The sequence below is a fragment of the Abramis brama genome, assembly GCF_963993115.1.
Source record: "Abramis brama genome assembly, chromosome: 3".
In the NCBI taxonomy this organism is placed as follows: Eukaryota; Metazoa; Chordata; class Actinopteri; order Cypriniformes; family Leuciscidae; genus Abramis; species Abramis brama.
In genome coordinates this window covers 54,836,459-54,864,452 of record NC_139965.1, presented here as the reverse complement: position 1 = coordinate 54,864,452, position 27,994 = coordinate 54,836,459, and the positions used below count along the sequence as shown (strand labels likewise).

The 27,994-nt window shown below is 38.2% G+C and overlaps 1 protein-coding gene across 2 annotated transcripts; it reads right to left on the bottom strand.

Moving 5' to 3' along the window:
• Positions 1-32: 32 nt before the first annotated feature.
• On the bottom strand, positions 33-22,855 carry synpo2a (synaptopodin 2a). 2 transcript variants are annotated; one of them, XM_084108987.1, is made up of 5 exons: positions 22,704-22,855; positions 12,944-13,095; positions 11,710-12,431; positions 7,365-10,231; positions 33-1,707 (listed from the first exon to the last, which is right to left on the bottom strand). In XM_084108987.1, the coding sequence occupies exons 1-5, from the start codon at positions 22,809-22,811 to the stop codon at positions 1,147-1,149; spliced, it is 4,410 nt and encodes a 1,469-aa protein (XP_083965113.1). In that variant the 5' UTR covers positions 22,812-22,855; the 3' UTR covers positions 33-1,146. The 2 variants fall into 2 exon arrangements, with proteins under 2 accessions (XP_083965113.1, XP_083965112.1); XM_084108986.1 differs by lacking the exon at positions 33-1,707 and having other exon boundaries at positions 4,975-10,231; positions 22,704-22,845.
• Positions 22,856-27,994: the final 5,139 nt, after the last annotated feature.

Here is a 27,994-nt window from a genome sequence, read left to right as displayed (position 1 = left end):
TCATTTCATGAAGACTTTTTTTTTTTATATAACTCCGATTGTATTCGTCTGAAAGAAGAAAGTCATATACACCTAGGATGGCTTGAGGGTGAGTAAACCATGGGCTAATTTTCATTTGAGAGTGAACTAATCTTTTAATGAAATAAAAGGCCACTTAAGGTATAGTTCACCCCAAAATTAAAATTCTGTCATTGATTAGCCTACTCACCCTCATTTCGTTGCAAACACGCAAGACTTTTGTTTATCTTTGGAACACAAATTAGATTTTGATGAAATCTGAGAGTTTTCTGTCCCTCCATTGACAGCTACACAACTACCACTTTGATACTTCAAAAAGTTCATAAAGAGATTGTAAAACTAATACATATGAATTGAGCGGTTTAGTCCAAATTTTCTGAAGAGACACGATCTGATTCAATCTGTTCATCATATAAAAGTGATCGAGTTTCTTCAGATAATCTTGACTAAACGGCTCAATTAATATGGATAATATTAATAAGAAAAATATTAATATTTAAAACTTTATAAAGTTTTATCAAAAAGGTCTTAATTTGTCTTCCAAGGATGAACGGAAGTCTTACGGGTTTGGAACTAGTGAGGGTGAGTAATTAATAACAAAATTTTAATTTTTAAGTGAACTATCCCTTTGTGTCCTTAAAAGAGTGCACTTTCATGTCTACTTAAGTGGTCAAAAACACTCTAAAGTTAAGCTAATTACATTTAATAGAAATTTTAACTATAATACATTTTAATTAAATTGCAATCAACTTGCAGTTAGGTGCACTTAAGTAGATATTTTTTAAAGTATATTATTTCCTTTTTTAAGTATGCTAAAGTGTACTTATTTTTCACAAGGGATGCACATTCACTGCTCAAAATTAGATTAGATTATTGTATTGTAAGTGTGAGTTTTTAAAAGCCAGTTGTAACACTCAAACTAAAAAATAATCTTTATAAACTATATCAACTTATAGTTCCGCCTTCTGACTTTCACCGACCCTCATTCTGCAACATCAACTTCTCTGACTTTCAGTATCTTTTTGTTCAATAGTAGCCTTAAGAATTTTACTTTTCTCACTTTCAAAACACCCCCCTATTTGATTTGACTTTCGCGACCTGCATAAAAAGGGTTTCCCGGCTCTCCTTTTAACTTCTCCAAGAACTGCTATCTTTGGCTTTATAGAGTCTCAGTCGATGAGGCCCCATTTTCTTTGGATTACCCTGTGAAGCCCCAAGGTTAGCTTCTGTCATTGACCTTTGGGGTTGACACTGTCTAAAGGGTGACCCATACGGGACGGGACCAGCTGGTGCTGACGCTGTGCTCTTGGTTGGGGACAGAAAAGTCAGAGGTGATGGACTCAAACTGTCTTTTTGGTTTTTTGGTAGAGGCTCATATGCAACCTTTGCCTTCCACTCGGCCGGGGGCTCGGGTAAGAGCTTAGTCTGAGCGGCATAGCGCAGGTTGGAGGCAATAGACTGTTGAATGTCCAGATATGTAAAAGCTTCATCCACGAGCCCCAATGGGTGGCGTGAGGCAGCTTCCCACGGGCTGGGCGGCTTGTGAACCCTGTCTTGCCGGGCAGTCTGTGGCTGAACAGAAGAGGGTTGTGATGCAGGTCTGGGTGATGGAGAAAAGGAAACCGACCTTGGACTGAGACCTGCTGCTGAAAGTCTAACAGGTGGTGACAAGGATGAGCTCCTAAGCCCCTGAAATGAGCAAACAAATACGTTTAAAACAGTGTTCATGGGAATAAACAATCGTAGTTGCAGATTCATATCAATAGTAAAGACAGATAAAAAAAATGGGGGGGGGGTCACTGATATTACACAGAAAAAACATTGGGGTAGGACTACACCAACAATTACTACACACAAGTAATTTTCACTAGTACATTTTATAATTTTACAATTAATTAAGAAGCAGAAAGTAACACTGAATTAAATGTGAAATTTGGAAGTAGAAGGACTGAAATAGTATTTTCTTGTAAATCATATTCCAATAATCTTTGTTTTATTTACAACTTTGAAAAATCTTTGTACATATCCACATACAAAGACAATTTTCCACCAGGTTTCCACATTGAGTGAACAGATAATTAAGCTTAACCAGAAAGACTGTGCTGCCACCGTCTGGTTATGATATGAACGTGCAGGGCTCTAATTACTACAATCACTTGAAAATCCAACTCTGCAGGATGAATAAAATTAGCATAAAAAACCTATCTATCAAGGCTTATTTGCTTTAAAAACAACAACAAAGGACAGTAGGTTATGAGCTAGTCATGAAGACATGGGATTATATTAATGATAACATAAATTTTAGTGAGTTTGTAGTATGACAAATGCTGTTGCTAAAATCTACAGAGCCCCTAAATGGACATGGTGGTGAAAAAAAAAAAAATAGATAGGAAAATGCTTTTGCGTTCTTTTGCAAATGTTTTGCGTTCCCCCGTGAAACTTTTCGTTTGCTCACAAAACGAAAACTATATTTTTTAGTATTGAAATATATATTTTTCCTCCCATCCCATATTTTTTTCCACCGCCACGTCCCTTTAGGAACTCCATACTGTAGAGGTTCCATAATACGGATATAGGGGGGAAAATTACTTGTCAATGATTTTGCATTTTTTTGCGTTCCCCAGAGAAACTTTGCGTTCACTCGCAAAATGTTTACATTCCCCCGAGAAACTTTGCGTTTGCTCCACCATGAGGTATCAAGGTCTTGGAAGCAGCCCTTTTCGGCGTGCATTACTAATTCCACTGCCGCTGACTTCGCCACTGTTTCCAAGATGGCGGAGCAAGGTTACGTGGTGATGTCGATCTACAAGAGGCTCTTGCGGCCAACATCGCGCCGACTTCGGCTCCGACTTGAAAGTAACGGCCCCTGCTGCCATCCAAGCCGTGTTAATATTACTTATGCTTTAGTCGGAAAATCTGACATGGCCGCTGGATAGGCGGCAGCCACTCTCCAAGCTTATAGAGCAGACTTGCATAAGGAGCTGGACGAGGGAGAGGGCCTGACTCCAGAGGCTGTTAAGGAGCTCAGATGGGCTACTGACTTGGCGCTGAGAGCTACCAAGCATACTGCCTGGACAATAGACAGGTCCCTCATCGTGGCCTCCTGGCTCCAGTTTTAACCATCCCACCGCAGATTGCGCCTCAGGCGGTTTTAGGCTGAGCCCTCTTGACAAGCAATGCCTCAGACACTCCATGCATCCCAGCCTTCGGAGTTCGGAAAAAAGCCCTAGGGTCATGTGCGCATGGCCTGTTTATGACGGTGCTCAAAGCTCCCACTGTCGATGCCCGATCGGTCGATTGGACCGCTTCCTGTTTTAGAGGTTGCCGTCACTCATGTGCCTCGGGGTCCTATGCAAGGAGATCAGTCTATATTGATAAGATCAAATGTGGTCTCTTCACATTGTCCTTCCTGTTTTCGCAGACGCCAGGGGCTCTCTACGATCAGAAGATGTATTGGTACCTGTGGTTTGGCAGTTTCCAAAAATATAACGGTTAAGGCCCCTGGCGGATAACTTGGCCGTGTGGCAAAGCCTGCACTGATCTAACAGTGGGTATCACATACTGTTTGGCACGGTTACACCATCCAATTTCAGAAAGGCCCACCTCCTTTCAGTGGGATTCTTCCCACGAGAGTGTGTCCCTGGGATGTCTCAGCTTTGAGTCAGGAGATTTTATCACTCTTAGAGAAAGGGGCTATAGAAGAAATACAGAATACAGTGTTCAGTTATTAGAGAGCTGTCTAAGTCAGTTCAGGACGGGACGTCCGGTTCACGTAGGTTTAGAACTCAGGGAATCAAGGTTACATACGTAACCGAGACGTTTCTTTGGGGAACGCAAAACTTTTGCGAGTGAACGCGAAAGCATTGAAATATATTTTTTCCATTGCCATGTCCCTTTAGGGGCTCCGTAAAAATCAAATGTAAAATTATGAATGTATTTATTTTGTAAAATTAATTGAATGTGTTGTTTTAAAAAGGCAGTATTTCTAAAATGTTAAATAAAGAGTAGTTTCAGTGGTTGAATGTTCAATGCCAGTAATGACTGGATTAATGCTGACAAATATATCGGTGTTGCTGTTACACATTTTCATTTAGTCTCTGACTTTGTATAAAAAACATAAATGAATAAGTCTAAAGTGATATAAAAGTGACAGGTGCCATGAGGCAAAGTGCTCTCCTCCTCTGCTTTTAAGTCATGGGACCAGAGATCACATTTCTCCAAATATAGCTCCTGGAGCAGGCCTTGCAGGGCATTCATTCATATCATTTCCACTTTTCCCCAATTATGAAGTATGTCTTACTTAGCTCCTGAAAGTATGATGCAACACAGGTTTAAATTTAGAACAATAGTCACGGCTTGCCTTTAGGTCGTACTTATTTTAGGCTGTCAAATGATTGATTAGAAACGTATCACTTTACTGCAAATAAAACTTTTGAAAGAAGGATTGAATAGGATGTAAATAATAATAGAACATATAATTTCATATACACCTAGAAAAATATATGGATTTATAAAATTACATATCTGAAAGGATCTTATGTTAAATGTAATCTACCTTCATTGTGGGAGAGCAAGGATTGAGGGTTCAATTCTAACTAAATTTATCACGTTCACAAATAAGCTACAGTAAAGTAACTGCTGGTATTAAATAATAAATAAAATGTTTAACTGAATTGAATGATTAAACCTAAGAAATGTTTTATGAACATTATTCCATTAAAATATCTACTGACTTTTAATTCTCGTATTAAAAAAGTATCTGTAATGATTAAAAATGATTGAAGTTAAGTCTTTACTTACCTTATTTAAACTAACCACTACTGAAAGATACTTGAAAAGAATTATGAAAGCAGAGAATAGTGAGGTGCAAAAATAATGCAGATTGGCAAGATGGAAGTGATTGATGCTTCAAAGTGATTCAGAAAAATGGTGCATGCAAAAACAAACAAACAAAACTGAAATAGTGATTTTAATGGCACGGTACATTTTACAAATAGTGTACTATGAAGAAAATATCACACAAAAAAATGAATAGAAGACAGCAAAAAGAACAGAAGACAGCAGTCAAACTAAAAATAAATAGTTTTAGAACTCGTCCACTTCTTATATCTGTTTTATTTGACGTTAGTTGAACTAAAAAAAAGAAAAGGAAAAGAAGCTTAACATAAATTCCTCCCTCAAAAAATAAACAAGAATCTACACAAAGTCTACTTATCTTCATAAAAAGTAAAAATGAATAGCTCTCCAACTATGTACCAGCTGTTAAACATTGAAACAGTGACATTATTCAACCTACTTGATAAAACTCACATACTGAGTACATTCATTTCTTCTTTTATGAAGAAAGTCTAAAACATTAATTACAATTTAGAAATATAACAGTGTTTTTTTCTCAGAAGGTGAGAGATGATTGAACCTCCACCATAATACATTATCTCTCAGTTATACAGTATCTCCTTGCACTGTTAGCCAGAAGTTAATACATTGTTTACTTGCATATTCCAAATATCATTGAACTGTTCCTATATTTATTTCTGTCTGTCTACTGAGGTAAAATATTATCATATACACATATGCTTGTGTGAAAGTTGATACTGCAAATCATTTTATGCATTTTAAATATGATTATAGAATAATTTGTTTTTAAAGGATTGCCAGCAAGCAATAGCGTCATTTCACCGTCTAGGTTAACTAAACCCGATATAGTCCAGTTATGGGTAACTTCTAGTCAAAATAACCTTGAATTTGGTTACATGTCGTTTTTGCCAGAGGAACTTGTGAGATGTATGATATTCCATCATGTAAGCAAAGTCAACTGTGATTAAAAGTTATTTAGTTTCATTTCTTTGACATATTCTATGCACAGCCTTTGCGTCTATTCTTGGGCTATGGTTAGACGTCTATTTCGTTTTTACTGACAGCCCAAATTTTGCCTTGTTTTAGCCTAGACGTCAGGGCTGTGTTTGGACGGCTATTAGACGTCTTTTAAATGTAACATTGCTTGCTGGGTTACATCCTTAAGTTGTATTGCAAATTAGTTACTCAGTAGCCCTCATAACAGACCCTTATGTCTATCTCTCTTTTTTCACCTGCCATAATTTTCCCAACATTAAGCATCCATGTTTCTCTTCTCAAACTCACACTCAACACTGATTCTCTTTGACAAAAATTGTCTAACACATTTAATTAGTTGTTTTTGAGCTGACTAAGTACAAGAGCTTTTTACCTGTAGCAAGACAGGCTATAAAATATCAGTATAAATCAGAGCATTATTCTAACATCATGTGATGTCACTTTGAAATGTCTATGCCCTCTTCTTTGTTACTTATTTGACATATCTTAAACGTAATTTGTAACAAACAATATTTTGGTTTGGAAGTTGGATATGTTCTACAAAAAGTATCTGAATCTTAGCTTAGTTCTTGTTTTTACCTTAGGTCTTAAGGTAAAAACACTAGGAGAAAAAATCACTATATCTATTTTTCAGCAGTGCTTGGCTTCCACACCTGAGCCGCACTCTTCTTGGCTGAAAATTTGGGCTTTGGAGCAGCAGTAATACTGCCTCCTGAAGTGGAGTCAGCCCTGGCTGCTACTGGGAAAGATGGCACAACATAAGAACTAGGGGCTGGTTGGTAGGCCAATGCAGGTCCGGCTTGATATACTGGATTAGGACCTGCCTGATAGGAGGGTGGGGAGGGCTGTTGGTAGGGAGGACTTGGTGCTTGTTGGTAAGGATTTAAAGGAGGTTGTTGGTAAGTTTGTTGGGGGTTGTATTCTTGTTGAAATGGGACTTGATGAGGATGTTGTTGATAAGCATTTTGGACAGGCTGGTAAGTAGCAGGAGGGACTTGGTGGTAAAGGCCATCATGCATAGTTGACTGATCAGCCATTCCATAGGGTTGCTGGGCCTGCTGTGGCATAAAACCATAAGGGGGAGGACCTTGGTTAAATGTCATTTGCTGGTTTTGATTTGGAGCACCTAGTGCTTGGGCTTGAATTTGGGCCTGGGCTTCAGCTGCTTTTTGAGCAGCTAGCTTTTCAGCTGCCTCCTTTTCTGCAGCAAGTTTCTCTGCTGCTGGGCCATAGGTGAAAAGGGAGGATTTCAACTGATAGGGCTGATGTTTCATGACATCAAGAACATGAAGAGGTTTCGGGGCAGGTTTTCCCTTCTCTTTGCTTTTGTTCTTGTTTGTTGTTGAAGAGCTAGAGGGGGGAGGCTGCTTAATAGCACCTGGTGGATATGAGGGTGAATGAATCGGATTATATGCCAAAGGCGGGGGAGCCCGGCAATTTGGTGAATATTTAAAGGAATTTGGCAAAGAAGGAGAAGGTGAAGATGGTCTTGCCTTATTTGACTGCACTGTGGTAGAATCCACAATGTACTTCTCCATTCTGGATTGCCTCTTGGCGAAAAGTTCAGCTCCTTTCCCTCTCAAGGCTGGCATCTCGAAAGCTGAACCGAAACCAGACGTTGACATAGTACTACTTGTTGGAACAGGGGATGGTACCTTTGTCCCAGTGGTATATGAGTTCATTCGTCGTGGAGGAGTGGGCTGAGTGGTCTGAGATGGACTCCAAGGCTTGGTTTGTTGGGGAGGCAACTTCTGGTTTGCAGTTTGGGCTATGTTTCCAACTGAACCTTGCTGGTGTTGGGGTGCCCAAACATTTACAGCTGGTTGAGACTGAGATTGTGGTGGTACCCATTGGCTCACAGGTGGCGGTGATGCCTGCTGTTGAAGTTTCGGTGCCCATGGAGGATGCGCCTGAGGCTGAGTTTGTGCCATTGGCTGAGGCCAGGGAGGCTGAATTTGATTCTGTTTAGGTGTCCAAGAGTTCATTACTTGTTGAGGATGTTGTTGAGAAGCAGGTTCTTGTCCCCACTGTGGATGTGGTTGGGACTGGGCTGGCATTGGTGGCCAAGAATTCATGGGTTGCTGCACTGGTGCTGTGGGCTGAGGTGGTGGTTGAGTCTGTTGAGCCCATGGAGGCTGTGCTTGAACTGGACTCTGTGGTTGAGTCCATGCATTTGCAAATGGCTGTGTTGGCTCTTGCTGTTTAGCCTGAGAGACCCAAGGTGGTTGGGGCTGTGACTGCCTCTGAGGTTGAGCCCAAGAAGGCTGTGGCTGTTGCTGAGGGGGTGATGCCCTATGTGGCATTAACTGAGATACTTGGAACTGTTGTTGTTGGGTCCAGGTTGGCTGTTCCTGAGCTTGATTTTGATCTTGTTGCCAAACATTAACTGGTGGCAGTGCAGCTTCATGGGGCTGAGACCATGGGGCTTGTGGTGTTGACTGATTTGGCCTTGGTACCCAAGAATTCATTTGGGATTGAGGCTGTGGATGATGCTTGGATGGGGGTGAAGTTTGAGGCTGTGTTACCCAAGAAGCCTGGGACTGTGTTTTAGAAGACACTTGCAATTGTACTTCTGAAGAATCCTGAGACTGTATCATCCATTGTGGCTGTGTTTGAGATGGGACTTGCAATTGGACCTCATTTGGACCCCAAGTATTTACTGGAAGCTGCTGATGACCTTGAGTTGGAGCTGGATCCCATGATCTGGCAGACAGATCTGGCTGCGCAACAGGTAGTGCGACAGGATGACCAGAATTAATTTGGAGCTGGGGTTGTTTCTCATTCCAGGTTTCTGGTTGCTGGTTCAGCTCCATCTGAGATTCTGGCTGTTTCCAGGCATTACCTGGAGCAAGCTGTTCAGGACAGTGTTGAATAATTTGGGATTCAGGGGCCAATGTAGGTTCTATTTCAGACATGGTTGGGGCCCCTGTTTCAGGGGCAGGAGCAGCCTCAACCTCTGTGACTGGAGCTTCTGCAGGTACTGGGACACTGTTTGCGGTTTGCTGTGGGATGGGTTGGTCAGTAGTTTCTTGTTGAACTGACCATGGGGGAGAAGCGGGGTTAATGTGAGGTTTAGGAGCTACTGGTGGTGGAATTTTGTGTTTCATCTTAGGAGACTGAAGAAAGTTGCAGGCTTCAGCTCCTAAGCTTAAATAATCTTCTTCTGGGCAAGACTCAAAACCTGCCTTCTTGTCATTCCTGTTGAGGAGATTCAACAGAGCAGGATTAGGTGAAACCTTTGGAGACTCTTTGAAAGTGAACATAGGTTTATTGGCACTCCTCCTGGTATCTTGCAAGATACCAGTCTTGATAGCAGGCACAGATATACGCTCATCACGGGAAGCAATCTGTTCACCTTGTCCCAATGAAAACCCAGATTGCTCTTGATTATCTGCACTTGTGGGGGAGGAAAATGGAGCGGCCACTCTATTTTGAATTGAAAATGGTTTGGCACTTCTGTTTGTGACTGAAGCATGCATTTCGTTCTGCACTTGCTGATCGAACGTGCCATTCATATGATGTGAATACTGTTGCACTTGCTGCTGTTGGAAGTGTTGTTGCTGATTGGCTGATTGGATGTTTTGATACATTTTTTGTTGCTGGTAGTCTTGCTGTTGTTGATACTGTTGTTGCTGTAGCTGGTATTGTAGCTGCTGCTGGTAGTCTTGATACTGCTGCTGCTGTTGCAGCTGCTGTTGTTGATAGTACTGATCTTGGTACTGATGATGTTGTTGCTGTTGCTGCTTTTGAGCTGACATGCTTTGGTGTAGATTTACATCCATGTAATTTTGGGTTTCTTGTGCATTCAAATAAGTGCGTTCCTCCATGTGTTGGTATGTTTGATGTGTCTCAGGCACCTGTATCGCTTCAACAGGGATCCCCTTACGTCTCATCTCTTCATGTTCAGCTACTATGTCATCCATGCGCTGTTTCCGCTGGGCAAACATGAGGGCTCCTTTTCCCTTGGTCTCAGGTAGTGCTTCCATATCCTGCTTGTTGTCAAGCTTGCGCTCTATCTCAAGTAATCCGGTATCCCAATCAAAGCTCACAATGCTTTTCTGAACAGAGGCATTGGTAAAGAAATCGTCATCAATTTCTGTTTCACTTGTGGCTAGAACAGTGAACTCAACAGCGTGCTCCTCCTTGTCGTCTTCGTCGTCCTGATAATCTGGCTCGTCCTCACCAGTACCGTAGCTTACTATTGTATACTTCTTGGCCCTCTGTCTATGCTTCTTAAACATCAACACCCCCTTGTTATTAGCGTTGGGGGCAGGGGCAGACAGCAGGAGAGCAATGCGCTTGCATTTGGACTTGGCCTCTTTCACCTGCTTCTCTGAAAGGCTCTCACTGCGCCGGAGCCCTAAGAATGACACAAAAAGCAGGAGTTAAGGGTATGGGGCGGATGAGGTCATAAAATAGGGATATTGCAAGTGGTTGGTCTTGGTGGCCTAATTCACTGAACATATATGAAGCATATAAATAGCACTGTTATGTGAGCAGCCAACAAGTCATTTCAAATGAGAGGTCTTGAACTGAGAAAATACAAGTGTCAAGTAAGAACCATGTCACTAACCTATTTTTATTTAATGTGAAACCAAATACATAATTGTTTGTTAAAATATACATGGGAATATATGCAATTGAGATTTTGTTGTTTAAAATGAAACAATGCATGACAATGTGTATCAACATGTGTATCAAAATGTATTTTAAGAGAGTTGTGGCTTCTCCGCTAATCAAATGATGAATCCCAGATTTAACGGGTGTTAAATGGAATTTCCTTATCCCCTGACCCACATTATTCCCAATGACCCAATAAATCATTCTCCAAACAGAGATTTGATAACAACCTCACTAATTAACTAAATCTCTGATCCATGTATAACAGCCAGACATTAACATAAGCCATTTACAGCTGTGAATGTGTCTAGAGCACGTTAGTGAGGCTGAGCCAATAGCAGATCCAGCGAAGAAAAAGAGAGAGAGAGTAAAAATAGCCCTGGGGCCGTGTGTGGACTTGCTAGTGCCAGAGTGCTAATACAAGCCCATATGTGTAGCGCCAAAAGCTGTAAAAACCTAAACCCCTGCCCTGTTATAGTCAATATATGTACAAGTTCCGTAAAGACCCATATTCCCACCAGACTATGTCAGTCCATTCAAAATAGGTTTGGCTAAAACATGATACATTTCTGATTCTTGTCTTTCCAATCTCAAGGTGGCGATAGCCATAGATGAGTGCTCCTTCCATTTCAGTGCTGCTAAGATGGCCAATTTTAAAGGATCGGGTGACAGGCCAGAGTTGCACATGTCGATGTCTGTCAAATGGCACTTCTGCAAGCATAATTAGCATGCCCATGTTTTATTCTTAACTTTACTAGTCATGTCACCCTGCAAGCCCCCACCCATCACTACATTGAATCATTGCCATGTTCTTTTTTGTTCTATCTATCTATCTATCTATCTATCTATCTATCTATCTATCTATCTATCTATCTATCTATCTATCTATCTATCTATCTATCTATCTATCAAAAATAATTGATGTTAAAGTATTACAAAACATTTATGCATACTCTTGCTCACAAATCACTGAAAATAACAGAAAAAGTAATTCTAAACAGGGGTTAAAAAGAAACATACAAACTGGACATGAATTGAGTTTAAGATTTTTAAACCATAACTTTAGAAATTACAAGCACAAACAATCCACAGCTGACTCCGTCAGTTCACTGATGCAATATTTATAACCTACGTTTTAAAAAAAATAAATTATTGCTATTTTGCAAACAGATACCATATCACGCTATAACAAGCAACTGAAAATCAGATGTTACTTACTGGCGTGCCTTGCCCGGTGCTTGTTGGGCTTGTTGACCTCCCTCTCCGATTCAGAGTCCCACTCCTCTGAGGGATGTCCAAAGGACACAGAAGAGGAGGTGGGAGCTTCTTCAATGTGCCCTCCTTCTTCCTCACCAGAATCCAACCGTTCACTGGCCTCTACCCCCTCCTTTCCAGAACTGCTTTTAGATAACTGCTGCACTGTCACCTCCACCTGTCTTGGCAAAGCAGGGGGTTTGCTAACCAACACACCCCACTGACCAAGGGGTTGCCGGTCTTGTCGGGGTATATATAGAGGGCTATCTGGAGAAAATGCGGTAGTGGTATAGTTGACACTCTCATCCGTCTTTCTATGATGGATGTCTCCCACAAATCCACAAGCACTGCCTAATGCAGCACAATCTGGCTCTTCCAGGGTGGTCTTGGAGAGCGAGAGCTGCAATTCGACCACAGATCCTGGGGTTACATCCAAACTGGTGTCTCCACCACCCTGGGCATAGGTGCCTCTACCTTTATTCCTAGAAGCAGGTATTTGAACTTGCGTCCGGACCAATCGAGTCCCCACAGGAAACTCTCCATCGCTGTCTGTTTCCCCATAATATGCTTCATCCTGGGACTCAGAGATGTATAGTTTCTGAGGGTCTGGATGAAGCCTGGATGGAGATGGGATTCGAAAAGTGGTACTAACCACTTCAAGGCTCTCTTGAGGATGACTACAGCATCTGCAGGGAGGAGAAGTCGTAAAATCATGTTATTTGCAGTTAATCCGTCTACTTCTTTATAAAGCAAATCATTTATTGGAACTAAGAAAATTATCTTAACTTTTAGTTAAAATTGTGAATCATTCAATTTTCTGTGAATCATGTATTAGTGTTTTATAAATCTAAATTAATCTAGGTGAGTGATTTTGTAGTACACAGTGGGTGATTTAGTACGTCTGTTATTTCAAAGGGTCAAGACAGTCATAAACAAGACTTTTTAACAATACTATAAAATGCGAATAACGATACAATTTAATGCATCACAATCAGTCTAGTATGAGTGGCAAAAGAGGTGAGGAGTAAATATTGCATTAAACTCTAATGCTTCTAGAATGAAAAGAACAAAGCTAGGCCTAAATCCGTTTTGCTAAACTAAAAATCTCTTATCGCACAAATAAAAGATGCAATACATTGAAACAAGTAAAGAATCAACCATAGTGCATCAAGGAACATTTGCCCAAGTAATAAATTACCTTTTGACAAGCAGGTGTAGACAGTCAGCAGAGGCTTCAATGAGATCAATAGCATCTGAGAGACTGAGGTTAGAGCAAGGCTTTCCATTCACTGACGCCAGTTCATCATTCTCACACAATCCAGCTAGGGCAGCGGGACTACCATCCTCTATCTAGAAGAAAGAAATCATCACATATTTATTAAAGGGCAGGTTTAGCAATTAAAACTATATAATGTAACATAAACCTAAGTTTATGTAGACATTGCAATGCACACACAAAAAATGCTTTTTTAGACTGTTATTTGAGTACAAAAATAATTACTTGAGTAGTAGCTTAATGTACGTATATAATTAAGAAGAGGAAATACATTTCATAATAAATGAATAAATTGGTTTCAGAAAAAAAATACAGATTTAAAAAGACAAAAACACATTTTTTACACTCAAACACTAATACTGGTGAACTGGGTGGGTGTGTGTGTGTGTGTGTGTGTGTGTGTGTGTGTGTGTGTGTGTGTGTGTGTGCACGCGTGTGTATGTGTGTGGTTCAGGTGAATCTTACGTTATGGCAATATCTGAAATTCTTGTCCTTGAGTGGAGAATAAAAATCAGAATAAAAATCATTATGTCTATGGAAAGTCCACATAAAACATGAAAACCCAACGTGTGTGAGTGTGTATTTGTAAAAAAATGTGCACATGTATAATACTGTTCATATTGGATGAAATAAAGAACTATAACTCCATCCTTGGTTCATAGACAGTGTGTCCTAATTTAGACCAAGAGCCTCTAATTTACGCATCACAACAGCTGCATGTCAACTGACTAAACAGTGCTACAGGCCAGAGCAGGTCTATGACCCATAAGCCTTGCATGCAGAAGCAGAGACACTTCAACATTAGATTTAATATCAGCCATCTGTAACTTTAAGTGCATCACAAATCAACTTTCAACTATAAGGTCAAGTCATAAAGCAAGGTAATTGTTCGTCTAAGATTGGTTGATTTAGCACATGGTATTATTAAAACGTTTATGCAATGACACAAGATACTAAGCTGGCAACTGAAATGATCTAAATTGAACTAGAGATGAAATCTTAAATATTTTCTTATGGATGACCCGAGTAAAAAAAAGTAACAGAATAATTAAGTCCTAAAATGACCTTGTTTATTCAAACATTTGCATTATAAGTCATTCTCAAGTATAATGGCAGCATTATGAAAACAAATCTATTTATGACCATCTGCCACTGATAAAATACCTTCACCTAAAATAAACTTCTATGATACATCGCCTAAGATCCTGAAACTACAGATGTCATGCCTCCTGAGGGCATCATTTATACTGAGCAATTTCAATCAGGAACAGTGAGATTAGTTATTTTAAACCTCAGTAATGTCGCAACTCACCAGGCATGTGCACACAGCTGCTCAGGCCAAAATAAATAAATAAATAAACAAACACATTTGCATTCCATTTCAGGTTTGTACAACAGAAAATTGTTTGATTTGATAAGAATGCTTGAGTTAGCTATATCTTAAGTCACCATGAAATCAAAATGGACAATTCATATATATATTTTTTTATGGAATATTGTAGTATTTATTATGACAAATAATAATATAATAATGACTTATCCATGCACATTATTGTTATTATTATTATTTATTATTTATGTGCTCGATATTTAATAAAAAAATTTGCGACTTATCTTCTCTTCTCTGATGACGTGTTTACTGGCGTGACAACCTGTCACTCACACGAAATCGACCAATTGCAAACCACATCCATCCAATCAAGTCCCGCCCTATACACTTTTTCTTGTCCACGACGAAGCCATTTCACTCAAAACAAGACTATCGCGACTTCCATTTCATGGCGACTTTAAGGTTATAAATGTTCTTGATTGTCTGCCTATCATACTGTAGAAAGGGTCCCAATGATGTCACTTACTAGGTTTCACGATTTAATAATAATAATAAAAAAAAAACAGTTCTGTGGGGAAACAGGTTTAACAGCTTTGTTAGAACAAATTGTATTGTTAGAGAAAAACATGAAAATAAAGAGATATGTTTTACTTTTTGTTAATGTATTGAGTTAGTTTGGCATTTACTGTAATCGATATCTAACGACTACGTTGTTTTTCTCAGGCGAGTCCCTCTCCTATCTAGCCTAAGCTTTTCTAGCTCATAAAATCACATTCTCAAACAAAAAATTTGAGAAAAGACACATACATACATTTTCAACATTTTATCACATCAATAACCTTTGTAAGAAACTACACCTTAGGTGATAATAAGGTAAATTTACATTAATGATAAGTACTATCCTATAGCTTATAAGCTGCACACTCTTGGATCCTGGGTATCAATAACCAGATGACACTAATGCAATAATAACTTTTGATTGCCTTATTAAAAAGCATATTTAAAAAAATCCAGTTTCAAAACAACATGCTCGAAAATGCTGGGCCTACTGTCTTTAGAAGATAGTATATTACCTATTAATCAACACTAGAGGGCAGTGTGCAGTCAATAAAAGACAACTCGTTTCATATATTATTATTCTTAGATGAAAAGTAAACAGTCGTAGTGACATTAACATATCCGAGACTCACAAACCTGCCACGATAACTGTGATTAACCACAATTATGCTGAAATGTACTGTCTTTAGAGGTTTGTCTTCTCTTGAACATTTAGACTTAATTGTATGCCTATAAATATATGTCCAAACCGCATAACACTGCCACAGAGTGAAACATTTTTCATTAACACACAGCTGGCTCTCTGTAGCTTTCCAATACATTATGGTGTAAATATTGAAAACATCACACACTCATATTTACTATGCAAATTCATTTACGGTGTGGCCTAAAAATATGGCTACTCAATCATAATATTTTGCACACAAACATCCTCAAGCCTTTTAAAGCCATTGGCATGATGTCCAGCCAGTTTAAAGGTGAAGGTTCTTTAATTGAATAAAACTATGGAGCTGTGGGATTGTTATGAAGCTGTAAGGGAGACAGCTCTGGTCACCGTATAAGGGCTTTTCAGAGGGACAGAGACGATATAATCACTGCTCAAATGGACAAGAATACAGCACTCATCCAAAAAAGGAGGGGAAAGAACCATCTAGCAATTGTACTTGTGACCTTTGCTTTAAAGACGTACACTTATTTTGAAGCGTTGACTAACATACTAAAGCACATGTAAAGTAATTGATTAAACTTTTAGTTGTAGTGTGTTATTTGATATTACATTTAAAGTTAATAGGCTTTTAAACACTACATTTTAATTTAAACATTACAAATGTTATATTTTATATTTAAATACATGACACAAGTTTCAATAAGAGTTTACACTGAAGTATATTTTAGTTTACCATAAATCCTTGTCAATACATGCAGCAGTAATTCAAAGACAATAGAAGTAATATTGAAATTACATATGAAGATGTACTTAAGTGGGTCAAAAAACAAACTAATGTTCAGCTCACTGCTTTTAATAACATTACTTTATGTAATGTATGCTTTATGTTAGGCAACGCATCAAAATAAGTGTACCTTAAAGTATGACAAAACATAAAAAACGTAAAGTAAATCTTTTAATTTGATATTATTACAAATTGCACTTTTTACTAAATGTACTGTGTGTGCGCTAAGAAACAGCCATGAAAATAAGTGATCTTTAAGTGGCCTTTTCACTCTCCCTAATATTCAGGTGACTAATATTCCCAATAATCCCTTATTTGTTTCTCAGATTGGATTTTATAACTCGCAATTCTGAGATAAAAAGTTGCAATGAACTTTTGTATTTTTTTACTTACTCCCATTAGACAAGCTCCCATTAGATACAGTTGCAGTACACACTAAGAGGGTAAAATGAGACCAAATGTTATTTATCTTATAAGAATGTTAGTTCATGCAAGTGAAACGGGGGAGTGAGTAAAGCAGGAAATCTTTGAAAAAGTAAGTCTTAAAAAACTGCGGCTTCAAACCATAAGCATTCTTATTTTCATTTGTTTGAAAGCAAGGCTGCTTGTGTCATAGTGCATTTGTTACTCGGAGATTGTAATCAAACATTATTTGGCAGAAAATTTTGGAAGAGAAAGTCAAAAGCACAATTACTGCAGTTTTCTTCCCATACAGTAAACACAGCATGCTGGAAAGTTCTCATGCCTCTCAGCTTCTAGTCTCCCACAGCTTACAGCAATTATCTTTCAGTGTTTCCAACAGATATTTCAGGTAAAATGAACCACGGTGGTCCACAGACTGTTAAATCCACATTATCTGGACTTTATAAACTTGTGTTGCATGGGTAAGTTAGGTAGCAGTTTACCGCAGCACACAGGAGTGAATCCAGCTGTAATGTTTATAGCTAAATGACTTAAGGTTAAGCATTACTCTTTATTACAGAGTTCTGAAAGCTTTCCAACGCTTCGTTATGAAAATATTTATGTAGGTGCATGTTTAAGAGACTGTATCAATCTGTACTTTTAATGAACTCACATTGGTCCCTTTTGTAGCCCCTTACATATGCGAACAGATCCATGTGCAAGACAAAATAAAAAAGCAAACTAAAGATTTTTACCATTGTGTAAAAATGTGGTACAGCATATACAATTTATGAAGCATGCAAATGATAAATTACTGCATATGTCTATTATTTGTGATATAAACATAACACACATTAATGCATAAATACCCTACTTGTGCTTTATTGTACTGAATGCGCACTTGTTGTATACTTTAAAATTTTGAAAATATACTTAAAAAAAGTATACTTGTACTCGCAGATAATATAATACTAATTTAGCAAAAGGTCACTTAAGTAAACTTTTAAAAGGTGCACTTTTGTAATAATGTCAAATTAATATATTTTAAAAGAATACTTAAGTGCAAACTGAATATGTTTTCAGACACTTAATTGAATGTTAAAGGAGCTGTATGTAAGAAATGTATTTCCATTAATCATAAAATGGCCTTGATGTGTCACTAGACATTAAGAAATTCATGTTCATTTCAAATACTTATATCACTGACAACAGTAGTACGGCCAGGATATTGTCATTTAAAAGTGATAGTTGCAGCCCTCAACTGATGTTGATGTTGTCATGTTGTGTTTTGGCCTGAAGCGCCACCCTCCACCTATCTACCAATCACGAAGTCAGTTGTGTTTCAGCATCCGGGTTGCCAGCTCTGCTCTAGTTAGCACAGCTGCAGCTACAAACGTGTCAGCCTACGTTCCTGCTGGATCCTGCAGCCTATCTGGCAACCTCGAGTCAGGGGGAGGGGGAGGGGATACACTGCTCTACAGTAATTTGAAAGTGATTGCAGTACCAGTTTTGGCCACAATCTTACATACAGTTCCTTTAATGGGGTGGTTGAATATGATTTCACTTTTCTAACTTTATTTAGTGTGTAATGTTGCTGTTTGAGCATAAACAACATCTGCAAAGTTACAACGCTCAAAGTTCAAAGCAAAGGGAGATATTTTCTTTTAAAGAAATTGCTTTTTAAGGACTACAACAAACGGCTGGTAAGGACTACACAACATTCCTCCCGGGTTAGTGACATCACTAACCCTAAAATTTACATAAACCCCTCCCCAGGGAACGAGATTATCAAGACAGAATTATGCTACATAAATTCACCAACTAACCATTCAGAAATGTTGTCTACATGTTGTCACTTCTTCTTGAGTTTCTCCATCATTGTCTGACTCCGGTTTGAACATAAAAGGCTAAAGGTTTTTGAAATTTCCAGTGCATGTCTGTGTGAGGTAAAAGGACACGAGCTGTTGAAGCTCCGCCCTCTGTGCGCGAGCAGCAGCTCATTTGCATTTAAAGGGACAGACACAAACACTGTGCGTTTTTGCTCACCCTCAAAAAGTGACAACTTTAACATGCTATATAAAAATATCTGTGGGGTATTTTGAGCTAAAACTTCACATACACACTCTGGGGACATCAAAGACTTATTTTACATCTTGTGAAAAGGGCATTATACCACCCCTTTGATTGCAATTAGCTGAAGTTTAGAGAGCTTTTTGACCCACTTAAATAGAACTTTAGTACATCTTTATATGCAATTTCATAATTAGTTCTATTGTCTTTGAAATAAGGATAACGTGTATTGCCAAGCATTTATAAACTAAAATTTACTTTAATGTCATTTCTATTGAAAATTAAATATACAGAATTTGCAATTACACATTTGTAATTAAGTTGCAATTAATTTACATGTGCTTTTTTTAGTAGTCAACACATCAAAATTAGTGTAGGCTACTTCTTTAAAGAACAACAAAAGGTCATTAAACCATAATGATTTAATTTGAACTTTAAAGTAAAACTTTATTTACATAAGTAGTCTTTTAACAGGAGTGCTAAAGTGTGCTTCTTTTTCACAAGGGTACAGGAATAATGACTATTGACACGCATACAAAGAGCATAACATATTTTATACTCAGTTGAACACCATTATGCATCACTGAACAGCCGTCCATCATGAACAGTATTTATCAGCTTTATGTTACATAGATTTTTAGGCATGTTTCTCTGCCGACGAGTTTGCTCTTAGATGAGTCAAGTAAAAGTTATGTCTTCCAGATGACTTAGAGGAGCATGGGGTCAGTCCACAAAGCTGGAAGCACGTATCTGTGAACGTTCAGCTCAATCTCTCTCATGACAGCGCAGGCAAGTATTTGACTGCTCAGCTAAAAGGCAGAGCTCACATATGTCTCATGTAAGAGAAAATATATATTCTGTAACATATTATCTCAGCAACCTCACAGAAAAATCCTTGTTATCAGATGCTTAAAAATAAATACATTTTGAATAACAAAATATATCAGGTATCAGATATGCTTATGGATATGTGTATTTTAATACTTAGTTTAAACTTGTGAGAAATTTTCCTTCAATTAACGCTAAAACATTTAAAAGATGAATGCATGAAAAATGCTTCAGAAAAAAAATCCATGAACAATAAAGTTATTTTTTGTGCTAACTTTTTGAGAACATTGTTAAAGACCAGATAACTTGAACGAATGTTCTATTAACATTACTGTTTATTCATATATCTTTGAAAGAACCTTGCCAGAACGTTAGCAACAGTTCTGAGCACATTCTGGGATGTCCTCTGCTTGTCAACAATGAAATGGATGTTTTTTTGAAACTCAGTGATGACAACCTAATGACAGCTATACTGGAGTGCATGATTAATATTTAAATTGAGGGGGAGGAGATGTGATAGATGAGCAGGATTAATTAAAACAAGGACCATATTGTTTAAATTCGGAGAAACTACAATTTTTTCATCAACATGTACATCCCAAATTAGTTTAGAAGTTATTTTAGCAGCATGTATGCTTATTGTTTAATTGTGCAGTCCTAAAATATATAAACTAAAATAGGCAGACAATAGTTTTACTCGGATTTATGAGTCAAGGCTCTGTGGGTACACTGCATTTCTCCAGCAGAGATTTATTTTAAAGGTTTTAAAATGATAATGACACAAAAAACAGAAGCTTTCTTTGCCAGTTATACTTTTATGAGGGTTTAACTTGTGTATAGTCAAAAGTTTGCTAATTAGAGTTTGCCAAAGCTAAAGTGTGGGAGTCTATACTAAAAACAGCCTGTAAGGGGCCATACTAATGGCTATTACTGTTTTACTGAATTGTAAAATATGTCTATATTTTGTGAAAAAGCACTTTATGGAGTTACACATAAATGAGCTTTTCAGCTGAGAAAAAAAATGATTGCTTAACTATTTTTCCACTGGCCAGGAACACTGATCATCCAAAATGACCACTAGGTGACCCCAGACTTAAGTCTAGACTGTTATTGTCAATTATCTGTCAGTTCTTGTACCTATACAGTAGCTACATTTACCAGAGTATTTCTTTTGCTGTGTATCATCAGTTACATTGCTGGACACAGAGTTGGATTTCAATAAGCAACATGTGGAATTAAAACATCTATTTGTATTTTATGCAAGAGTAATTTGAGCGAGTGGTGTTCCAAGTGTGCTGTATAAAGGACAGTTCAATTCTGTCATTAATTACTCACCCTTGTGTCAATATGATAAGAGACTCGATCGCTTTATATAATGAACAGATTTAATTTAGGCTTTTATTCACATGTAAACATTCATCAGCTCACACATCAGTTGAGCTTCAGCAAGAACCAATGAGGTTCGGTTGAGCTTCTGTTTATGGTCTCTGATCAATGTTTTTATGGTGAATAAAAGCCTAAAGTCAATCTGTTCATCATATAAAGCGATCAAGTCTCTTCAGAAAATTTGGACTAAACCACTCAATTCATATGGATTCGTTTTACAATCTCTTTATGAACTTTTTGAAGCACCAAAGTGGTAGTTGCGTAGCTGTCAATGGAGGGACAGAAAACTCAAAAAGATCTTAATTTGTGTTCCAGGATGAACGAAAGTCTAACGGGTTTGGAACGACATTAATTAATGTACAGTTGACAGCAGCCATTGACTTCCATAGTATTTTTTTTCTTACTATGGAAGTCAATGGGGTCCATCAACTGTCTGGTTACCAATACCAACATTCTTTAAAATATCTTCTTTTGTGTTTAGCAGAAGAAAGAAACTCATACAGGTTTGGAACAACATGAGGTAGAGTAAATAATGACAGAATTGTACATTTTTGGTGAACTATCCCTTTAAACATACTGTTTAAATACTATTTCATGTCTTTGAAGATCTTTTAAACTTGTTAAGCAAAGAATTTTGAGTATAAACATGCAGTATGTCTTTGTCTCCACATGCAGGGTCAGAGACCGTGTTGAGAACAGTCAGAATATTCATATATTCTAATTTGACACTCACAAAACCTGCCAATATAAGAAAAGAAGTTTTACTAATGCTCTTTATCACTAAATCAATGTTTCCTCTATAGTAAAAAAGATCAACAGATGATTCCAGCCTCTCAATACTAACAGTTTAGATTCTTGATTTCTATGGAAGTGAGGACAGATACCCTGTACTTGGCCAACAAACATTGTTAGCTTTGCTGTGACCATATAAGGACCCTTGCTGAAGTCTGGGACAGGCAGAGACTGCACAGCACAGATCTCCCTGTAAAATTCAGCTAAAGAAAAACAACTTTGGCAGTGAACATTTATCAAAACAACTGCCGATTTTGAACTCAGCGGGTGGCCACTAAGATGTGTTGTCATTATGCAAGAATCTGTTTACAACATTGCCCATATCCATCAAAGACAGACATTGTTTTGTGTTATTTCCTAAATAAGAGAATAACTATATTTATAAAACCTTCATCCATGGCCATACAGTGTAGACAACTCTAAGGACCAGCCAATTATCTTCCACATATTCTCAAATGTACATTAAACTCACCTTTATCCAAGACTGTATCACCAAAACTTTCATGTTGCCTAACATCAACTTCAGAAAACTTTCACCCTGATGAAAAGAACTGCTTAAGCCAGCCTAAATTGGTTTGCTGGTTTAATCTCAGTATGCCCACGCTGATTTAGGAATTGGCATCATGTCTATCCATCTAAAAGTGCCCAAAACCCTACTAAAGCTAAGACCACCAGGGTCTTGTGAAAGGGCATCTGTGTGCTTTATTATAGCATTTAAATCCTCCAATGAGATAAATAGGAGAAACAGCAAGCCTACAATAAAAGAAAAAGAAAACTATGGATATCCATCAGCGTCATCAGGTCCTCTGCCAACACGTACTAACAACTGCGTCCTCATCATCACAATAGTAGCCTATAGTCTCACCTCAAGCACCTGGAGAGGATGTTGAGGGTCTTGCGCGTTCTGGAGGAGTCTGAATCCCCACGGCGCGCCGCCACGCAGCGTCACGCACACAAACTCCCCCGTGCCCATGGTCCTCCTGCAGCGGTCCTCCAGTGTGAGAGAAGTCCAGTTTGTTCAGTGAGATATCGAGGCTGGCTGTGGTGGGTGTAAATTCACAACATCTGGAGTCCGGCCCTCTTTTCGGCGTCATCCTTCAGAGACTAAAGGAGAGGAACTATTCTTGACTTGTACGCAGGGTTAACCGACACTGGAAAGCAACGCACCACATACAAATGCGTTAAATACGTATTAAAAACTTTGTATTCAACTTTGTGAAAAATATGCTACACCTGAAGTAGCGTGCAGTGGTGTTCTGAAATGAGGAGGCAAAGTCCTCACAGTTTATCCCCCCCCCCCCCCCCCCCCAATAACAATTTTATTAATGTTCTATTTATTAAAACCAAGTATAATCTCATCAAATTAGGGGTTTTAAGCATTTTTACATTTATTTCAAAAACAACTTTAGTTATGAAACAGTAATAATTTAAACAATATATTTCCTTTGTGAACTGAAGTTCAGCTGTTCTAATAGTCAATTTATTTTCAGGCCATTTCAAGTTTGATTTTGACGTGACAAAGCGATGATGGCTAAGTGGCTGTCTGTGTTGTTTACTTTTTTATTAGTATTCCCATTAGCTGATTAGCAAAAGCAGAAGACAAGAGGCAGGATTTATGAGTATGGGGCAGGCGCGTAGCCAGTAATGGGCCAGGGCGGCACTGGCCCGCCCACTTTACTCACTGGCCCGCCCAGGCAAGTTTGATCAAAATACATTTTTAGTTGCAGGGTTATTTTTATTATTCAAATGTATTTAAGAAAATATGTTCATATAAACCTGAATTATTGTTGACTGGTGTGTGTGTTTAATTTTTTTTCCGAATAAAATGGAATTGTTGAAGCAAGTTGTAGAAAGCCTATGGTTGCTAGGGCGACAGAAGACTCTCTGAGCGGCGGGCTCTGGCGGCCTTTAGCCATAGACTGTAAAAAATAGCAATTAACATCGCCACAATAATGGCTAAACAAGTTTCTTTAATGTTTTATTAAAAAAAAAAAAAAAAGAGTTGAGGAAGAAGACACGCCATTATTGTGCCGATGTTCAATTGCAGTTAGATCGGCGGGTAAACCCGCGTCAGGCTGACCGGGAGAGAGCACTGGCACTGCCGCCAGGGAGAGAGCGGTGGCCGCCATCAGCGCATTGACTTTGTATGTAATCTACTCGCGCAAATAATTAAATTCGCGTTTGGTGTGAACACGCCATAAGTTAGCCGCCTTGTGGCGGCCACCGCTCTCTCCCTGGCGGCAGTGCCAGTGCTCTCTCCCGGTCAGCCTGACGCGGGTTTACCCGCCGATCTAACTGCAATTGATGAACCACCTTCACAACCCAATCTGAAGGTATTTCCCTGCACTGTCAAGAATAGAAAATAAAGGAGCTTCTCATCAAAGTGGTATGGACAGTTTTCTTGGTTGTATTATTTGTAGCTTTTTTTGGCACAAAAGCTTAATTTCCACCAGGCTGATTGCATTGTATATGGTTGATTTAACAGAAATTAGGGAGTGTGTTGTTATTTATTTCAAACCGTGCTCTGCTGAGAGTTTTCATTATTTGAATTTCTTTTATTTTTAGCCTAATTTATTTTCGGGTGAACTGTCTTTGCACTGCTGAGTGCTGACTAACCTGAATAAAATAGACAGGTTATTGTCTATGCTGGTGGTTTGTCCAGCCTTTATTGAGCTCTGTTGGTTGAACTTGATGACAGAACAGTGTTTTGTTATTGTCTTTGTCGAATATTGCAAAATAAAGGTGTAACTGTTTTTGCAGTTTGTCTATTCTTTTTTCTTCTCTCTAAGGTTTAATTATTAAGTCATATTTTTTCTAAGAAAAACTATAGGCCCACTCACTTTTTCAATGGCCCGCCCAAAATACAATTTCTGCCTACGCCACTGGTATGGGGTCTCTGCGGAACAAAAGTGGGTGTTTCTAAATTTGTGGGTGTTTTCAAACTAGTAGGTGTTTATCAGGGGCGATTCTAGGATTTTCATTTTAGGGGTGCTCAGCCTCCAATGAGGGTATAATTTAAAAAAAAAAAAGTTAGTTTATGGTCTAATGCGCATTATTAACTAGTTTCATTCATTCATCCATTAACATGGATATGGCAGGGTTTTATAATCACTGAGGTACCGAATGTGAGGTATTTAGGGGGGTTCGGGGGCATGCTCCCCCGAGAAAATTTTGATTTCTCTGATCTACATATGTGCATTTTAAGATGTTTTGAAGGCCAAAAAAATTGAATAACAACAGCTTTAAAACCATGTGCGGGCAGCTGTTTATTTTTCACACCTCATCAGCATCACACTCTTTTTCTCTTTGTTTTTCTCTTGCTCTGTCTTTTCCCCTCCTAAAGCTGAGCTTTGACTGATATAGGCTTTTCATTTTTGTCTGTCAGTGAAGAAAGTAAACATAGGGTCAACTGATAGGTTGATTCATGAATCATTTTCTCAGACAAAGCTACCAGGAAAGCTAGGTTTATTAAATTCATTCACAATATGTACACATTCATTATTGATCTAGGCCTAATACATGGCCGTAGACAGGGCTTTATAATCAAAGAGGTCATAAATTTGAGGTTGTTATGGGGTTAAACATTTTTATTTCTCTGATATGTGCATTTCAAGACGTTTGAGGCCAAAAAAGGATAAGAAATAGATTTAAAACCTGCTCTCTCCTCATCTCCATTTTTTCTCTCAGTCTCCTGATCTTGCCCTGTCTCTTCCCCTCTAAAGCTGAACTTTTTTAATTTACTGAAGGCTACAAATTGTATTATATTAATTCTCAACATGTACACATGCATTATTAATCTTGTGCCTATGAAAACGGCTTTGTTAATGTTTCTTGTCCCCTCACAATGACATAATTACACGTTATAGGCCTATTTTCAGCTCAAAATGGCGAAATTAGACAAAGGTTTATTAGTTTTCTAATTATTTTTGTCATTCGTTTAACATTTATGACCTAAAAAACTGTCAAATATAAAATGTTTAGTTTAGCTACTTAGGCTACATCTTCTTAACTCGCACTTGACCGTAAACTGAAGCGTCAGTCGTGCTGCTAAAATTCGCGCTCAGCAGCTTCTGTAAACATAAAGCCCGCCTACTTTGATTTGATTGGTCATCTCAAATATTCTGACATTGACGAGAAGTGAAAGACCAATGAGGCTCAGATGAACAAACACACACACACACACACGCGCGCCTCTGTTTCTGACCTGCGCTCTGCTTGGCGCTGCTGCGGATTTAAGATGAAGAACATTATTTAACCTTGTCAAAGACAAAAAAAAAATATATATATATTTTTTTAGAATAACAACATTTCTTACTCCAAGTTTTAGGGGTGCTGAGCTCCTTTTTAGGGGTGCTGAAGCACCCCTAAAAAGGGGCTAGCCTCGCCCATGGTGTTTATAAATCATGCAATTAAAATGATGCCCTTCACCCGACCCCACCCCTAAACCCTACCCTCTCTGTGACGTGGGCAAATCAGGTAACACGGTGGAAAACGCCCCTCTGTTTATGGCCTCGCCCACTGATCTGGTAACTCCTATTACTGTCCTGCAGAGACCTATACTTGGGATTTATCGCATGAACCAATCATATCATACTAGCGCGACGGTGGCATTGCCTCCACTCAGGTGACATTTCCTCATTCATTCTTAATGACCCCCCACTGAACCCACTGCAAGGGGTCTGCTAAAAATCAATGGGCTCAGGGGAGGCACGAGTGACGCAGTGTCCCGCTGTAACTTTACCTGCTGGTGTCGCTGTTGGACAGTGTTACTTTAAAAAAAACATGCGATTTATAAACTTTTAATATCACATTTTGTAATATTTGAGTTGTTTTATTTTTGTGATATGGATTATTTTCACATTAAATTTTTTTGAGGAGGGGCTGCCTCCCTTGCCTCCTCGAAATGCCCTGCATACTTCTAAAAATAGTACTTATTTCAGAAATAATATGCTATAAAAGAAAAGTGCAAACTGAATGTAATGTTTTCGGACACTTAAAGGGATACTCCACTTTAAAATGAAAATTCTGTCATCATATACTCACCCTCACCCACCCAGACAGTTTCTGGTCTCATTGACTTCCATAGTATATATTTTTTCCTACTATGGAAGTCAATGGGACCAGAAACTGTCTGGTTACTGACATTCTTCTAAATATCTTCCTTTCTGTTCAGCAGAAGAAAGAAATTTATACAGGTTTGAAACAACATGAGGGTGAGTATATGATGACAGAATTTTCATTTTAAAGTGGAGTATCCCTTTTAACTGCATGTTAATTGCAATTAAACAGAATAAAGTGTTCTCTGGACATTTCTGTTGGCCAAACCAATATTTTTATTATGTATGTTAGCTTTTTCACTTTTGTTGTTTCATGAATTGTTTTGTTGTTTAATTATTGCTAAAAAAGCCTTGCCATTCATTACAGAGTTTTTTTTTCTTTTCTACTTTAGATACCATTTTAAATATCCCCTAAGGTATTCTTCTCAAAAATATTCTTCCATTGTGACTGGACAACAACACTTTTAGGTAAGTCAATGTTTGAAGTCTCACAGAGCCAAAGCAGTGTCAGTGGTAATCAAGATGCTCATTAGCAAAATCAGATTAAATCAATCAGAGACACAAGGACAGAATATTTAACATGCCATATGCCACTGTTCATATATCTGTGGGAGCTCAAAAAGATCAGCGGCAGTGTTAATATTAGTAAATTGCAGTATAATAAACTTGACAGATCAAGTTGGGGTAAAAGCGAACAGTCTATCAAAGACAAACAGAAAGAGAACTGACTTTATGAAGTCCATTTTCCCATATCTTATAAAATGAGAAGTGTGCTTAGTTGTATTTATTGTGCACTTTTACTTCAAATCTTAAAAGTGTTTTTTTTTTTTTTTTAAATCTACTTGGAGATAATATCATACTAATGAAACAAAAGGCCACTTACAGTAAGTGTTCTTAAGGAAAGTACACTTCCATGACTATATTTCTTAACACACTTAAATACACTTTCAAAATGACATTTTTGCATAAAACTGTACATAAAGTATAATGTAAATTATGTTTTAATAATCTTTTGCTAAGCTTTAAAAAAGTAGCTTACACTCATTTTGATGTAGGACAACACACTAAACCTTATGTAAAGTACTTCATTTTTATTTAA

What these genes read in the sequence shown, in the direction of transcription:
- synpo2a (XM_084108986.1), bottom strand. Translation starts at nt 22,811, where the DNA reads ATGGGCACGGGGGAGTTTGTGTGCGTGACGCTGCGTGGCGGCGCGCCG. An exon ending in CTACACCTGCTTGTCAAAAG is followed by an intron (nt 12,432 to 12,943) that starts GTAATTTATTAC and finishes TCCTCCCTGCAG; the next exon opens with ATGCTGTAGTCATCCTCAAG. An exon ending in GCACCGGGCAAGGCACGCCA is followed by an intron (nt 10,232 to 11,709) that starts GTAAGTAACATC and finishes TGTCATTCTTAG; the next exon opens with GGCTCCGGCGCAGTGAGAGC.